The sequence below is a fragment of the Hippocampus guttulatus genome, chromosome 9 (genome assembly GCF_054856545.1).
Source record: "Hippocampus guttulatus isolate MCC_2025c chromosome 9, RoL_Hgut_1.0, whole genome shotgun sequence".
NCBI lineage: Eukaryota > Metazoa > Chordata > Actinopteri > Syngnathiformes > Syngnathidae > Hippocampus > Hippocampus guttulatus.
The window spans coordinates 9,662,048-9,679,619 of NC_141269.1; the positions used below are offsets into that span (position 1 = coordinate 9,662,048).

Consider the following 17,572-nt stretch of genomic DNA (forward strand, 5'->3'; position numbering starts at 1 on the left):
TTCTCAATAGCTGATGATGGCTTGTTAAAATAATCTGAAACAGGTTGTAGTTTTCAGGAGTGAAGAACATGCTGATAGATGTTTCAGATATTACTCCGTTTCAATGGAACAAAGCAAAGGCAAAATAGCGGCAAGAATTCAAAGACTGCAAGTGGATCGAACCAAGTGTCAAATGGATGCATATGAAGCCTCTAAATTTCTGGTTTAATGTCAAAAGTATAATGTTTACATGGACGGATAATATTTTGTCATATTCTCATTGAAGCCCATCGAAATCAATGACATTTCAACACATTCTGTCCTCAGCTGTGGTTTCTTTTGGACCGAATGTATAATTGGAGTTTGATGTCTCTTCGCAGAATGATTGAATGTTTTGCTTCATTTAGTATTCAACACCTCACCGGGTGTTGAGCGTTGAACATCAATACTGGCAGGGAAAACCTGCTCCAAGCAAATAAAGAGGAAGTGTCAAGTAAAAATCAGCTCTGGGCCTGCTTTTTATTTGCCAAAAATCTGTAACTTTCTGACAACCTTTGTACAGTGCACGCCATTTCCCAAGGACTGGGCTTGGGTTTTGTCAGTGCCAGCTTGTTAGTCCGAGATGGGTGGAAAAAGAGAAGAAAAGGCCGCATGATCTTCATTAGCAATGACTCGGCTGCTTTTTGCGGCTGTCAGCATTTCCAAAGCTGATGGCCTCGTGTCAGGAAAGCTGGTCAATGCAGGAATGGAGAGCCTTTACTGCCAACTTGAGTACCAAGTGTGACAAACTGAGAAGTCACAAACACGCATGGCCTCCCAGTCATTATCAGATTGATTACTTTTGCCGTTTTTTTTTGGTGACATCTCTGTCTTTTCGTTTTTCCCTTACCATTCCATATCGTCATATATATATGTGTATATATATATATATATATATATATATATATACAGTATATATAAACTATCCCAGCTGTCTTCGGGGGCAGCAAGCGGGGTAATCCCTGAACTGGTTGCCAGCCAATCACGGGGCACACACAGATGAACAACCATCCGCTCACACTCACATCTATAGACAACTTTGAGTGTTCAATCAGCCTGCCACACATGCTTTTAGAATATGGGAGGAAACCACGGTACCTGGAGAAAACCCATGCAGGCATGGGGAGAACATGCAAACTCCACACAGGAAGGCCGGAGCCGAAATCGAGCCATGCACCTCTGCACTGTGAGGCGGATATGCTAACCAGTCTTCCACCGTGCCACCCTATAAATATGAATCTTAATTTTTTATACTAATTTGATTTAAAAGATGGGAGTACATCTGTCAGGTTCGAGAACGAACCGAAAAATGTTTTGGATCCCCCAAAACGCAGACACTGACAAAATGCAATCAACAAAAACATTTATTGTTCAAAAACTCAAAACCGACAAAGTCCAAAGAGCAATCGCTGGTCACAAGGAGCCAGGGAAATAAAAGGCATAAGCAAAACCTTACAACAGGCAAGGTAAGAGTAACATCGAGAATACAAATGAAATGGCAAGAGACCAATTCACACAATACACAAAAGCAAGATCAAATGACTAAACTATGACTAATACTTAGAAGGAACTAAGGGAGCAAGAACGACTATGACAAGTTTGAGAGGTCTAGAAAACAGCACATGGGTATGAACAACAAACAAAGTCAATAATTCGACAAGAGACAAGGCATCTTGGCAGTCCTTAAATACATGACAAGGCCTGACCGGAAACAAGGAACAGGTGCGCCTGCTGGAGGGAACCGCCCCTTCATTCCAGCTGGAGCTGAAACCAAACAAACACACACAGAACGTGACGGCATCGAATCGAAACAAATCGCGTCGTTCCAATTAAAAATAAATTAGGATACAAAGAATGTGCATCTCTACACAAAAGCCAATTCAATACAATTCTTTGAGTCGCCAGACTGCTCATTTGTGATTACTTTGCTTGTACTCACGAGGTTGCTTAGTTTGCGATTTCCTGTTTGCTCATCCACTGTCATTTGCTCAGTTTTAGCTTTACTTTGGCCAATTCTTTCTGCCGCTGAGTCCTGTGCCTCAGGCAAAAATGTCATTAATTTTGCAATAGACTCTGTTCCTCACTTTCTGCCTGCAGATGGGTTTACACATTTCTCCATTCTTTGTCACACTGTTTGCACGACTACACGATTCATTTAGTTTTTCATTATCGCGTCACCTGTTCGCGGGTTTATTAATCCCACTGTGGAAACTCTTAGGTACCATCTTTTCTATTATGATACAAAATGTTTCTGTCATTAAGAAAAAAAAACTCACAAAGGGAGCATATTGAAAATTTACAAAAACTTTCTTTTCTGAGACTGTTTGGGAGCGAACTAATGGGGCAATTAACATAATAACCACCTCCAAGGCGAATTTCTCCGCCCACTACTTAGCAGCAAGATCAGGCAAAGATCTGCCGCTTTCAAGCCACAGCTGGACTAAACTACATTGCACTGCACTGCAGAAGGCAGGATACACGCTGAACTGGCTGCCAGCCAATCGCAGGGCACACATAGACGAACAAAGGCTCGCGCTCATAATCACACCTAGGGACAATTTAGAGTGTTCCGTTAACCTGCCATGCATGTTTTTGGAATGCGGAAGGAAACCGGCATACCCGGAGAAAACCCACGCAGGCATGGGGACACCAAACTCCGCACAATAAGGTCAGAGCTGAAATCGAATCCTGCCTCTGCACTGTGAGGCGGACGTGCTCACCAGTCGTTCACCGTGCCACCGCATGCGAAGATCCCCGACACTAATTGACACTTTTATAAAGTAAAACATATGTGAAAATACCTTTATTTTTTTGACATGTGCTTGCATGTTACATTCGAAGCTTTGCTTCCACAAGTAGAAACTGCTTTTCTCATTGAACCACCTAACTCTGCTCAGGTTGTCATGGTAATGAAAGCAGTACTTGACATTTTTTTCTGTCGTAGAATGTGGGGTGAGTGGTCGCTCATTTTCATTGGCAGGAAGTAAATAATAACAATTGCCGTCACTGGTATACTTTATAGGGTAAAATACACATACAAAGCTAAGAACAAACAAAGGCAATGTATTAATCCTTGAGACAGTCACTAAACTAAAGTCACACAAGAGTTGTGGGGGGCTCGTAAAATATCACACGTGATAATTGTTGGAACAGCAGTGGGGTGGGTAGGGCTGTATAACTATCGTCTCTCATAGTGAGCGCCCACTGATAGTGAGAGCTAAATAAAAATCTCTTACCAATGAAAACTGAGCACAGTTATCTTTGTAAGGGCAAAATATAGGGAAATATTATTTCACAGCTCTTAAATTGGATTCCATTGTACCTAATGAAGCTTCCTGTGAAATCAGGTAATAATGTTTCAATACTTCTGACAAAGAAAATCATTTTTTTGCACAGATTTGCTGAAAAAAAAACAATCTGAAAGATCTTTTGAAGAAGAATAAATGAGAGTGGTGCAAATTATTTCTCGGTAATCAGCATGAGAAAAATGGGCAATTGTTAAGGTAAAATGATTCGGTTGATTTTATGTCATCAATTCAGTATGCCTTTTATTCTCGGGTTTTGCTTTCATGGAGTCGACATTGAAACACCGCTTTGAATCAGAGCAGCTAAGGCGGTTAATGACTGTTTGTTAAAGCCTCACCCAACAACACGTCTATTTGTTGCGTAAAGTGCCGCCAGTGCAATGTAAACCATCAGCCGACAAAGTGCTAGTTGTCATTACAGAAACGCAACGGAGCGGACATTTCACACGGGTCTTTAGCATTTGTGTACATGCTTTTCAAAGGGGATTAGTGTTTGACCACTTCCATCACATCGGTAGGATACCTTAAGAGCCTAAAGGTGCAAATAAAGACGGGGGATAAGAACGTGAGCAGATGTGCCAGAGTAAGCCAGAGGCAGCACATTTCCCACCTGACGTGAGGATAGCATTTGGGGCTAAGCAAGGGATTTGGGATCCTTCCACTCAGTATTATGTTTCAACAATGGTCTCTGCTGTTACATGGCTTTGTTTGTGGACCAGCATGGATGTTTTTGCATGGATAAACTGTGAGAGACAATATACTGTCTCAAAAAACACAAACCTGACCTGTGCTGCGAGGACCCACGTGGCACGCACGCACACACATTTCCTTATGGGAAATCTCACCTTGCACAGTAGTCACCACATTCATGCAGGAGGGAAGTTCCCCACCAGACGACAATGTTTTTCTATTTTTCCAAATACATATTTTATATTTAATACGGAGCAGTGATTCAATTATGAAATGACATTATAGAAATAAATAATCATTGGAATGATGTCTAAAACCTGAACCAGCAAAACAAAAAAAAGGGTCAACTGGCCAATGCTTCATTTTGAATGACACTGTCAGAGAAGTATTCATGCCGCGTACATTTTCACAACCTTGTGTTAATTATTGGGTTTAGAAATGTCTCATGGACAGCAAATTAGGCCAAAGTTACCTGGGACAAGTGCCCTAAAATTTCTGCTACGAGGTCAGACAAATTGAGCACAAACAGAGCACAGGATATCCAAGCAAAATTCAATCCGTGATACTTAACTTGAATATCAGATGTTGTTGCTAAATGCTATTAAATATGTCACTCTCTTCATTTTCTCTACACTTATCCTTGCTGGCCATGTGCTGGAGCTCCAATCCTCTTTTGTTGATTAGATTAGGTCTTCAGCAGGGAAGGGAAGTCAACATGGGTTAAGGTCCCCCCTACACCCCCCCCCCACACACACACGCGCGCACACACACACACACACACACACGGGGAAACACACGCACTTGACATTCAATATGCAAATTGAAACAGAGGTTCATTTGTTAATGAAAGAGGATTCATGCTCAGCTTTATTTTAATGGTTCGGGCATGACAACATCACGTTTTATAACAAATCTGTCTCCACTGAAATAAAAATGACCTGAGGTGACCCTAGGTAGGAGAACCTGAAAATATGCTCATACAGTACTGCTATTGCTCTGGGTATTATTTACTTTCATGTTATTAACACAAACACACACAGGGTGGCACAATAAAAAGGTGTGTGGGTCAAGCAACAGGGGGCGGAAGCGAGCCTTTCCAGTTTCACCCCAGCACAGTGAGGGTGCGTACGTGCATGAGTGTATGCGTGACCTCGCTGCAGTTTGTCAAGTTGTGTTTACCCTCTGCCAGCCACAAACAGTTCACTTATCGTGGTCACACAAAACTCCATCCAAGTAAATAACATTTCATTGATGCCAGATGCTCTGATAGCTTTCTGCAGGGGATTTCACCTGAAAAGGCCTGACTGACCTGCTGGGGGAAATTAGAAATGCAGAGAGAGTTTAACCGAGCGGCAGCGTGGAAGCTCCGTTCAATATAATAACAGCAGCAGCAGCAGCAGCCTGGTACTGCATTGCGTTCCTCACTCAGCAGCTCGCTCCAATTGAAGACTGCATCTGCTGAGAACATTTCCTTTATCCAGACTACATGGTACCACATTAGGTAAGTTAGACAATTCAATGAAATAAAATATAGGAGCTGTTAAACATGTTATCTTTCAAAATACAATACTGCTCATTATTATTGACTCTGTCCGAGTTGCTCTGCAAAAAAACAAAAAAAAACCAAATAAAAACAATCTTGGTTTCAATCCATACATCCATTTTCTTGGTTATCCTGTCCAGGATCACAGCGAGTTGATGCGTATCTGCTCTGGCTCTGGGCGAATGGTAGACTACACCCTGATCTGTTTGCTCATCAGTCACAGGAAGCATACAGTACATACAACTGTAACCACCAGTAACTTCATCCTTGATTCCATCAGACAGCAGCATAATTTAGTACGCCGATGTAAATGGATGGAACCCGTGAAGAGTTCCAAATAACAGTCAGTTTTGATGCAAAGTATTCAAATGTGCTGCCAAAAGTGTGGGAAGCCATATCCACAAAAGGCAGACTTCAAGTTTTAGAATGGCCCAGCAAAGCACAGACCTCAGCCAACTGAAAAGCAGTGATATGAACTCGGAGGGAGAGATGTGGGAGTTTGACATTTTTGGAGTGCTTTGGCAAGGAAGAGTAAGTAATTATTGCCATGCTAATTGATAGACTCCGACACAAGAAAGTGACTGGAGAAGAAAAAAGGAAGACTGCAAGGGGAAACATTTTAAGCAGACTTCAGACTCGAGTCCCCAAGGAGTGTCCAGCGTATTTCAGTACCATGTCAGCTGGAGATGATGCAAACAATGACGACTCGACTATCCGTGTGGATGAATGAAGAGGTAGCATGAGTAAAACGAGTGAGGCTGAGGAGACATTCAAGGCTAGGTGATGAAGTTGAAGGCTAACGTTAGTCACGACTTGATTGGCTGGTTGCTGTCCACATCCCTTGTTAAAAAAAAAGTGTTTTCAAGTCAAGTTAAGTCAAATACAACTTTATTGTCAAATGCGCTGTCAGTGCAACATACAGCACAGATAAAATTTCTTCCCTCTCAACCAGACAAGACAACAAGAGGAGCCGCTGCGGGTGCCCGCGCCGCCATCGTAAGAACAGTTAACATAAAATGACAAAATAATACAACACAACACATAAGACACAGACAGTCGTGCAATCTTAACCACTTTTCCTGCATACACTTTGTTGTTTGAAGCAGTTATGGGTGAAAGAGGAGCGAATCAAAGTGACCTTTTTCACCAGTGGATCAAAGAAGTCATGCTGAAAATGTGTTTTGTTTTTACTGTTTTGGTGACATGTGACAACTGAAAAAATGGCATGATTAAATCGTATGTGCTTAAGGGTAATAATTATTTGACTTCTTTTCATATGTAAGTTTATTTAAGGTTACAGGTATTTTTCCCTTCCAAATTAGTTTTGTTTAGTTTTTATTTTCATTTGATATACTCTGGTTATGGGTTATTTATTTTGTTCTCTCTCTCTCTCTCTGTGTCACTCACTTTATTCATCCAACCATCCATTTTCCGAACCGCTTGATCCTCACTAGGGTCGCGAGGGGTGCTGGAGCCTATCCCAGCCGTCTTCGGGCAGTAGGCGGGGGACACCCTGAATCAGTTGCCAGCCAATCGCAGGGCACACAGAGACAAACAACCATCCACGCCCACACTCACACCTAGGGACAATTTAGAGCGTCCAATCAACCTGCCATGCATGTTTTTGGAATGTGGGAGGAAACGGAGCACCCGGAGAAAACCCACGCAGGCCCGGGGAGAACATGCAAACTCCACACAGGGAGGCCGGATCTGGAATCGAACCCGGTACCTCTGCACTGTGAAGTTGACGTGCTAACCACTGGACTACCGGGCCACCACTTTATTTATGTATTTATTTATTTTACATCCCAAAAACCTGGTGCGTTCCATTGTAGGACTTATGGGAGCATTGTGTTGCATTGCATTGTCTAGGCTGACTACCATTTGCCACTGCAGGTTTAAACCCAGTATAAATTACTGCAGCATGCCACTGTTATGATTTCCCACTTGGATGTGTGCCAATGCACGCCTCTTTGACACAAAGAGTGAATGAAGCTTTTCCCTACTGTTGTGCGCCCCCAGCACTCAGCCACCACCAAAATAGCTGCACCAGCATAAATATGACACTGGTCTGCAATGGGCTGACAAAGCTGCGCCACTCTCCTTTCATTTCATGAGTATGAGAATAAAGATGTAAAGCCAGCATGCATGGACGGGGCGAGGGGGGTGTCAGCAGTCGGGACAGCAAGCCATTTAATCTCACTATATGACAGCATGCAGGACGGGATAGGGGGATGGAGATAGATGAATTGACCGTTGAAGGTTTTTCCTCTGCAACCCACAAACACACACAACGACCCAACATCGCTTCTGCTTCCTTCCCCTGCCCAGTGGATGAGTTAGGGCAGAGAATGTTGCAGGAGAGAGAGAGAGACTGCAGCATCGCCAGTTACAGCAGCAGTCCTGAGCAGTGCAGGTGAGGGGGGCGGGGGGGGGGGGGGAGCCAAAGAAGGAGGAAGAGGAGGAGGTGCAAGTTGAAAGCGAGAGAGAGAGAGAGAGAGAATGCGGGACTCTTCGAAAAAGACGCATCTTCACTCGGTCCATTACCGACATCCCGAGCAGAGTGCTGGCGAGGATTAACGCGTAATTGATGCCCTTGCTGGGATCGCCCGCTTCAACTCGTCAAGAAAGGCGCTAAATTAACAGCCTCGCTTGGTTACTTTTTAACCGTTGGCATTAAAAAAAGTGACTGCGGGGAAGCTGGTGTCCCCTTCCAAGTTACGCGTCGGATTCCAATGGCTTGGCACGTTGCTCCGCCACTGCGGGGAAAGAAAGCGAAGGCATCCGCCGGCTCTTAAGGTAAGACGAAAATCTTCAGGACCCCCCCCCCCCCCCCCTCCACCCCTATCCCCGCTTTTGAGTGATTTTAAATTGGAGTTGTTATTGGTCCTTCTCTGTGCTGTTCATGAGTAGGAAGCGCAGCTCGCCTCCTCTTTGTGTGGAGTGGAGGTGCTGCATTGCAGTTTCGGTAAAGTGAGACACGCGAGAAAAAGCTGATGTCCCATATGTGACTAGAAGAATGAAAAGTGGCGACTATCACACAGCTGGAACATTTGAGTGATGCGTTAGTTAATCATAGGTTTCTTTCTTCTTTTTTTTTTCTTTCTCTGCAGCACGTTGGATTTCTATATAAATATATCACGCGGTTTGAAAAGCCCATCAAGAGCAGGACTCAGTCGCAATAGAAGTTGAAGAGACAGGAGGAGAATAAAGGAAGTAACAAGACATCAGCAGCAAAGAGTGTTGTCAGTCAGAAGGGAGAAAGAACAAATCCAACACCCACACTGTGGGCTACAATACATCACGAAAGAGCTATAAAGAAAGAAGAGGCAGGCCTGCCAGTGATTCGAGAGACAGAAAGGAGAGAGGCTAGCAGAGCAGGACGGAGCCATGCATAGACTTGGCGCAGTGCACTCCTCGGTGCAGGCTTTCAGCCTCGTGGTCTTAGTGCTGCTGCACCTGCTGACTCAGCTGCCCGGTGCGCGCTCAGCTCTCCGGTACCGGGTAGCGGAGGAGGGCCCCCCCGACGTCAAGATAGGCAACGTGGCCGCAGACCTGGGCCTGACGGCGGGTACGGGCAGTGGGGACGTCACGTTTGCCCTAGAGAGCGGCTCTGAGTTCTTCAAGATCGACAATGTGACCGGTGAGCTGACAACAGGGCAGAGGCGCATCGACAGGGAGAAGCTTCCCCAATGCCAGATGATTTTTGATGAAAATGAGTGCTTCTTGGACTTTGAGGTGTCTGTGATTGGCCCCCTGCAAAGCTGGGTGGATTTGTTTGAAGGCCGCGTCGTCATAACGGACATCAACGACAACACTCCTTCCTTCCCTTCACCGGTGCTCCAGCTCTCGGTGGAGGAAAATCGTCCAATTGGCACGCTTTACCTGCTGCCCACTGCTACAGATCGGGATTTTGGGCGAAACGGTATCGACCGCTATGAGCTGATCCAAGAAGGTGCAACTGGGTCGAGTTCGGCAAGACGCACAACGGGAGCAAATCCCATTGGTAGAGTCGATGGGCTCGGAGATAGAAGGGGGAGGAGTGGAGATAATGTGGGAGGAGCCAGGAGCACTGTGTTTGAACTCCAAGTAGCAGATATTCCAGATGGTGAAAAACAACCTCAACTCATTGTCAAGGGTACATTGGACCGCGAACAAAAAGACTCCTATGAACTGATCCTCCGGGTTCGAGATGGAGGGAACCCCCCACGATCATCTCAAGCTCTCCTTCGAGTTTCTATCACAGATGTAAACGACAACAGCCCAATGTTTGAAAGGCCCACTTATGAGGCGGAAATGGCAGAAAATGCACCTCCAGGAACACCAGTACTCCAGGTGAGGGCTTCAGACCGTGACATCGGTGTGAACGGGCAGGTGGAGTACGTCTTTGGAGCGGCCACAGAATCGGTCAGGCGCCTGCTGCGACTGGACGAGGCAACGGGTTGGTTGAGCGTTCTTCACAGGATCGACAGGGAAGAGGTGGCCCAGCTAAGGTTCACGGTCACGGCTCGGGACAGGGGTCAGCCGCCGCGCAGTGATCGAACCACGGTCATTTTGGCAGTCCGTGATGAAAACGACAACGTCCCAGTTGTAGAGATTCGAAAGATCGGACGAATCCCAGTGCGAGATGGAGCAGCACTGGTACCTGAGAACGTTCTGGTGGACACGCCAGTCGCTCTGGTTCAAGTTTCAGACCGAGACCAAGGAGAAAATGGAGCTGTGACCTGTACAGTTGTAGGAGATGTCCCATTCACTTTGAAGCCTGCTGGTGAAACGGCACTCCCGCCCTTACCTGCAGATGAAGCCTTTGACAGGTGAGTCAGAAAAAGTAAATCCTTCATAAACAAGGAGCTTAATTGGTTCCTAAAGATTGACTCAAATTATTCTTACAGGGCGTTACAAAAACTCATTAGGTGAAGCAGTAATAAAGCATTCTGAGTAACGGGGGTGAAAACGATCCACCACAACAACTGAGAAAGAACAAAACCGATACGGTACAAGTGATCGTCCTCACGTTGTTGCTCCAAAAGGTGTCTGAACAAATTCTACGTTCCACAGAGGAAAGTCTGAAGTGTTGCTTCATGCGTATTCTATTTCATTTTTTTTTAAATTCAGCTCAATTCAAGTAGCCCGCTCATTCACTAAAACCGCAGAGTGGATAAAATGTCACGGTATCTGTAAATCTGGTTCATAAATATTCAATGAAGTCAAGGGTTTTCTGACTCATTTAGTAGTATTATTGCAACAAGGGCATACTCCAAATGTCAGCGCTTTCAAGTCAGTTGTAAAACTATTTTCTGAAGACATTGACGAGAGAGTGAGGGAAAAAACACAAAGCAACGTGAGCAAACAAAACGATAGCTACCACAATACTTGCATGTCTTGTGTTACAGTTATTATACGGACTGTTATTGTCTTTGACAAGAAACACGTGTGATAAGTCAGGGAAAGAAGCTCAATAATTATACTCCTCTGCAATTGTCCCCCGAGGTTGACTTATTGGCTACAGTTACAAAACAACGTGAATGTAAACAGGCAACATACGGTACTATGGAATGTGCATTCTTTTAATGAGATCTTGAAGAGGACTTGAAAAGCACCTGCATACATGTACTGAATGCTGCATACATATAAACAAATATGTATTGTATTGCATTGCGTAAATGTATCCGTGACTTTTTTGTTCACAGGAACAAGAAAAAATTTTTCCTGCATACCTCAGCCTTGCTGGACTACGAGGTCACAAAAGAGTACAGCGTCACTATTGTGGCAGTCGATTCTGGAAGCCCCAGTCTTTCCAGCAACAGTTCACTGATGGTGCGAGTTGTCGATTACAATGACCATCCCCCAGTCTTTGCCCAAAGTGTAGTGGAGGTCCACTTTGCAGAAAACAACTCTCCCAATGAGAGGGTCGTCACTGTTGTGGCCACAGATGCAGACAGCGGCAAGAATGCAGAGATTGCTTATTCACTGGATCCGGTTTCAAATGGGCCCTTTTATATAGATTCGGATAACGGCGATATTCGTGCCACTGGCGTGTTGGACCGAGAGCAGCGAGAGAGGTATGAACTCAAAGTCATTGCCAAGGACAAGGGCACACCTCATTTGCAAGGTTCAGCCACTGTTGTTATTCAGGTGACCGACCGCAATGACAATGCGCCAAAGTTTGTCCAGGAAGTTTTTACGTTCTATGTCAAAGAAAACCTGCTCGCCAACAGCCCAGTGGGCATGGTCACTGTGACGGATGCTGATGAAGGTGAGAATGCAGAGCTCACCCTCTTCGTAGACATGGATGGTCTGGACGAGAAGAAGTCAGGAGAGAAAAGTGCAGGAGAAAACGGGGAGAAGGAGCAAGAGGAGGTGTTCTCCATTGAGAACAACACAGGCACCATCTTCTCCACTTTGTCTTTTGACCGTGAAAAGCTTTCCACCTACACCTTCCGCGTACGCGCTGTGGACGGAGGAGAGCCGCGCAAAACGGCCACAGCCACTGTGTCACTTTTTGTGACCGACGAGAACGACAACGCCCCCTCCGTCACATCTCCGGCCAATGATTCCTATACGTTGCTCCCACCTGCAAGTAGTGCCCGCACGATAGTCAGGACTGTGACCGCCATCGACTCGGACACCGGCCCAAATGCGGACCTTCACTATGCATTGGTTGGGGGGAATCCCTTCAGATTGTTTGAGATCGGCCACTCCAATGGTGTAATCACACTGGCAGAGCCACTGGAGCGGCGCCACAAAGGTCTGCATCGCCTGGTGGTCAGGGTCAATGACAGCGGGGCCCCCTCGCTGTGCGCCACCGCTCTGGTGCATGTCTTCATCAACGAGAGCTTGGTCAACGCATCCCTGGTGGACGCACAGGTAATATTTTCATGGGATTATTGCACCTACACCTGCACAGGAAGCTTGTTCAAGTAGGCAGAACTCGAATGAAAAGAATCCTAATTGGAAGAGGCAACGATCGGTCCTGTTTTGGTTTGCGCAGATCGTTCTACCGAGATGGTAATGATAGCCAGACATGATTCCGTCCTCTTATCCATTCCAATAATGGCTACACTGATATCGCATTACAAAAGAGGCGGGTACTAATTAAAACTGATTGTAGCTGTTTAAACTAAAGTGGGAAGGTGATTATTTTCTTGCTAGAATTAAATAAATGGATTCTCCACTCCGGGTTTGCAGTTTTCTGACCATTTTTAGGACTTTAATTGTGTCCACATTCGTCCCAGATAAAGAATCACGTTTATCTTTTGAGGACTATTGGCAGCGCTGATTTCTTTGTTGTTTGAATCCAGCAGGAGTGTGTTCTTTGTCCGGTCTGAATCCAGCAGGAGTGTGTTCTTTGTCCGGTCTGACTTCTTATAATGACTGCGTAGTTAAAATAACAGTTATTACTGAAGCGGCTTTTCGTTTACGGTACATTGAACGCAGAGCTGAGGGAAATAAGTGTGTGTGTGTGTGTGTGTGTGTGTGTGTGTGTGTCTGTGTGTGTGTGTGTCTGTGTGTGTGTGTGTGTGTGAGAGAGAGAGAGAGGGATAGAGAAAATGACAGAGCGAAAGCATTAGCAGTGATATTGTGTTAGAGGCAGACAGAGAGAGACTGACTGGCCCAGTTTTGGCCTCTCGGAGTCTGTTGAAGTATGTTCATTTGAATGGAAGCTGCACTTAAGCAGGGTAGCTTCGCTATAGTAGCGTCTGAATATTGATGAGGTTTAGGCGTTTCTGTTGTATCATGCCGCACACGCCGTGCTTTAGTATTCCGACATGAAAACAAAGTACCTGAGAACAAGGTTTAACGCTAAATAAGTCATTTTACAAGGGGAATGAGAATATGAAGAAACAAAACATCTGCACTTATCAAAACGTGTGGTCTTGTGGAAATAAAAAGTTGACTACAAGAACAACGAACTTGGAGAGCAAATTGACTAGACAAAACAGCATTACTGTTACACTAGACACAACTACAGCAGTCCAAATTAAGGTTGTGTACAGCTGGTACAAACCACATTTTTCCTCCCCGGTCCTCATTATATTAACAAAATTCCCATCCCATTATGCTTGAAAAATGGCTCAGTTAATCTACAAATGCTGAAAGGTAATAACCACAAAAATTTCCCTCTCTGGTGTGCATCAAGTAAATTGAATTGACTAGTAATTGAATTGGCTCAGGGGCTGCGTGGTAACGTTGTATGTTCCAAAAAGTGTGTTGTTTTATCCCACCTGGTGATCTAGTTTGGAGAGGGTTTTTTTTTTTCCTCCAAAGCAAAGGTCTTCAACTGTCAGGTCTGTACATTTCCAGTGAGGTGAACAGAGCACAAGTAAAATGGCTTGGAGGCATTTGAAAGGAAAAGGACAGTCCCTGCAATCGCATTGGACTTTTGACTTAATGTCCCCCGATTTACTATATAGAGATTTAACAATCACCTTTGTATTTGGACACTAGCCAGTCCACCTCACTATTATGAAGGTTTCACTCAAGAGTAGAAATTGAACAACAAGACAGCCCTGTGGGCAATTACAACCCGACCATTTGGAAAGTGTTCTAACAGCGGTGCTGACAGGAGGAATATAAGACGATGGGCCTAAATGACTGGGACCATTGAGTCCAACAATAGGTTATAATGTGTCCAAACTGGTGTAAACGGTGTCATTGATTGTTATATATGCATAGTTTAGCGTTATTGAAGGGAAGTCAGTGAAGAGACAATATCACCATCTCAAAATGAAGTCAAACAGTGGTGGATAGTTGCCAGTTGTAATTAGGCAGGGAAAACACCTGCTAGAGCCGTGGCATCTTGACAGGAAATTGGTGTTACTTTTTTTATCTGCAAATGCAGGTGCTCGCTAATTTGCAACAATTCAAAGATGCCGTCGGAGCCACTTATTGAAAGCATTTTTGTCATGGTCCAACTTTAGCAACTTTTATATGTCAGACTTGCACCGTTTTGTAAATATGAATCGAGATTCAGAGATCATGATGATGATGCGGATACAAGCAGGGGAATTTCCATCTAACTCTGTGTTGTGTTAAAGCACGAGTGTGAAGAAAAAGGCCAGTTTCACATTTCAGCAGATCAGTAAGAATGACGATTTTATGTGAATATTTTATGGAATACCAAATGAATGGGACCCTACGGGAGAGCTGAAACAAATTCTTCAAACACAGTCAAATTTAAAAATTTGAGTGCCCTGACACGGAGTACATGTGGCCAAAGACTTCAGTGAGGTAAAACTCAACACATTGATCTTTCAATGGTGTAATGTGTGAAACAATGTTTGTTGACCTCAAGTCTGAGTAGTGTTGAAAAAAACTTTGAGACGCCCAGCTGCATAGAATGATATTAGTAACATGATATATACACGAGTCCCCAAGACTAGCTAACCGGTGATTGATTTCATAGGAGTGTTGTCGAAGGAATCACTTGGAAATGTAAAAACTTGCAGAATTTTATCTAATGATAAATTGTTGATACTTATGTGAAATTGTTACGTAGCCAATGTCAATGATGTTAATTTATTATTAATTAAAAATATACAATTGAAGGTAATTAAATCAAATTGCAGAAATGTATATTGCACCAAAATATAAAATATAGTCAATAAATGTTAACAAGTAAATTCAGACTGAATGTCTTTAATGTCTCTAATGTGATATAATTTTCCTGTAATAGCAAAAATAGTCAAACTTTATTCCTATAATATTGCTGTCTTTCCTTGGCGTGTTAAGGCTGTCATTGTTTTTGTTTCTGTGTGTGCGGCTTAGAATATAGCTCCACATTTCTGCGTGAATGCCTTTTGTGCAAGGCTTCTTTATCGTTCATCATTAAAAGAAGTGGTACTTGACACTAGCCTTGGCAGAGGTTTTACACTTTACACATTCCCCACCTGGATAATTAAGTGATGAATAAATTATAACAGCTGACGCCTCCAAACAGAATCTCTCTTGCAAATACGTGCAGCTATAACCGACTTCTAATTTGGAATCAATAGCATGGCCACAAGAGAATATGTCATGGCCCCAGCATCATCCGAATCTGTAGTGGGAATCGGATCATTCTCAGGAGAGCGCGAGACGTGCAGTATGTTGATACTCATGTTAAGCTAACTTGGAATCAAGGTCATGTAGCAGAAGAGAAGATTCCTTTAGGAGTTTAAAATGGATTCTGAGCGACAGGCTTGAATGTACTGACATTCATTCTAAGTTTTGAACATGTTAAAAATTTCTTGGCGAGAAGAAAGTCTTTGCTAACGTTTAAACCTTTGCCGCCCACTGGGATGGGGGCTTTAGCACAGTAGCACTCACGCAAGCATAATAAGTATTACTCGGGAAGAGTTCTTTTCTTTTCTTGGGGGTTTTGCAAACCCTGGACCACACACTCACCTTCACCCTTGCTATTTCTGTAATTCATTCCCGCCAAGTCTTATTATTAAACCGCCAGAATTTTGCAGGGATTACTTGAGTATATCATTTCCAGCCTTGACAGGAGAGAAGAAATTGTCATATGAGCTTCGAGACTACATGTCAGGGCTGCATAATGAGGTGTCTAACGAACAGACAGCTTACACTACCTGAGTCATGTAAGTGCGGACATATATATCAGCACGTATCTCTGTTTTTCTCAGTTGTCCACGCAAAATGATTTTCTCAGCGTTGCTTTACTCATATTGATCAGGTAGCTCCAGATAAGTGATTAGACCAGCTGAACTGCAAAAGCTCATTGTCACCGACAGAGCAAAGGGCCATAACCAGTAATAAATGTGTTTCTTGAAGCAATCATAGTAGGAGAGTTGAGGATGATATGTGTGCATTGATATCAGTGTCGACCATAACTGGAAGGTCACAGTCTTCAAATCATGTTTTAAGTGTTAGAGATATCGATTCAAATAGCCTCACATCAACAGCGGGAATGCATTGCAGCCTTACGCATCACTGTCCTTCCAAATTTCCATGGAAAAAAAGGATAACACATTTTGCATAAATCCACTCCCACACTTGCCTTCACAATTCCGGCTTTGTGTGCTGAAGAGACAACGCTTGTTATGGAGATACAGTCATTTTCTGCCATTTAGGTTTTTGTGTTTGTCCTTTTTTGTGGATGTGTATTGACTGCTGCTTCTTTCACTGTGCGACCTTGAAGTCCACACTTGCCTTTTCCTCCTGACATCTACTTTAAAAGGCTTAATCTGGGCTATTTCCTGTACGACCTAGATGATGCGCACAATCGGATTACGGACGCAATTTAAAATGCGACAACCTCGCCGCACGACAAATTATATATTTAGTGGCACTCCATGTGTCTGGGAAGAATCGAAAGGATTCCCATAAAACACCGTGATGGGTTTAATTAAGCTGAAGATGCTGTTTGATGTTTCGCTGCGTCTCACACCTACTGTGTCATTGTTGATTAAGGCTTTTTCTTTGTAACTCATCTGTGATTTGTCTCTTGGCAGCACAGTGAAGGAGTGGTTATCGCTGGTGGCTCACAGCTAGAATGTTTTGTGTCAAGATTTTTTTTTTGGCTCAGGCTTTTTCTGTGTGGAGGTTGCATGTTCCTCCCATGTGTCAGGGGTTTCCCTCCACGGTCCACACACAGTTAGCTTAGTTTTGAAACGCCATTCAAAACTTTTGTCATACTTATGGCTGCTCGCCTTTTGAGGGTTTACTGTATTACAAACGAAATGCACAACGCCCATTTTGGATTTATTGTTTTGGTTGTTCACGGTTGCCATTCGCTTCGAGCTGTACACCAGGTTCGTGTTTGTTTGCCAATGAGTCAGTTACGAGTGGGAGCAACATGCACAAATCGTAGTTTCGTCAAATTTGCTTTTGAATAGCTCAACTGATCAACAAGCTGTAATACGAGCTCAACGAACTAAATAGATATTATTTTTAATTCCCATGTAAATGTACTGTACAGTCTGCCTTATCGTGGGATGATCGGTCCCCAGCTATCACGCTTATACAGTTTCGAGACTCCTGAACCCTCTCACCCGGAATAGCAGGAATTGAC

General features: G+C 43.9%; 1 protein-coding gene across 1 annotated transcript in view; it reads left to right on the forward strand.

Moving 5' to 3' along the window:
• Positions 1–8,020: 8,020 nt before the first annotated feature.
• Positions 8,021–17,572, forward strand: part of pcdh7a (protocadherin 7a) — a 49,892-nt gene continuing 40,340 nt past the window's right edge. The window contains exons 1-3 of the mRNA XM_086119715.1: positions 8,021–8,355; positions 8,670–10,370; positions 11,247–12,423. Coding sequence (XP_085975841.1) covers positions 8,947–10,370; positions 11,247–12,423 — 2,601 coding nt within the window. The 5' untranslated portion in view covers positions 8,021–8,355; positions 8,670–8,946. The remainder of the gene's footprint in view (positions 8,356–8,669; positions 10,371–11,246; positions 12,424–17,572) is intronic.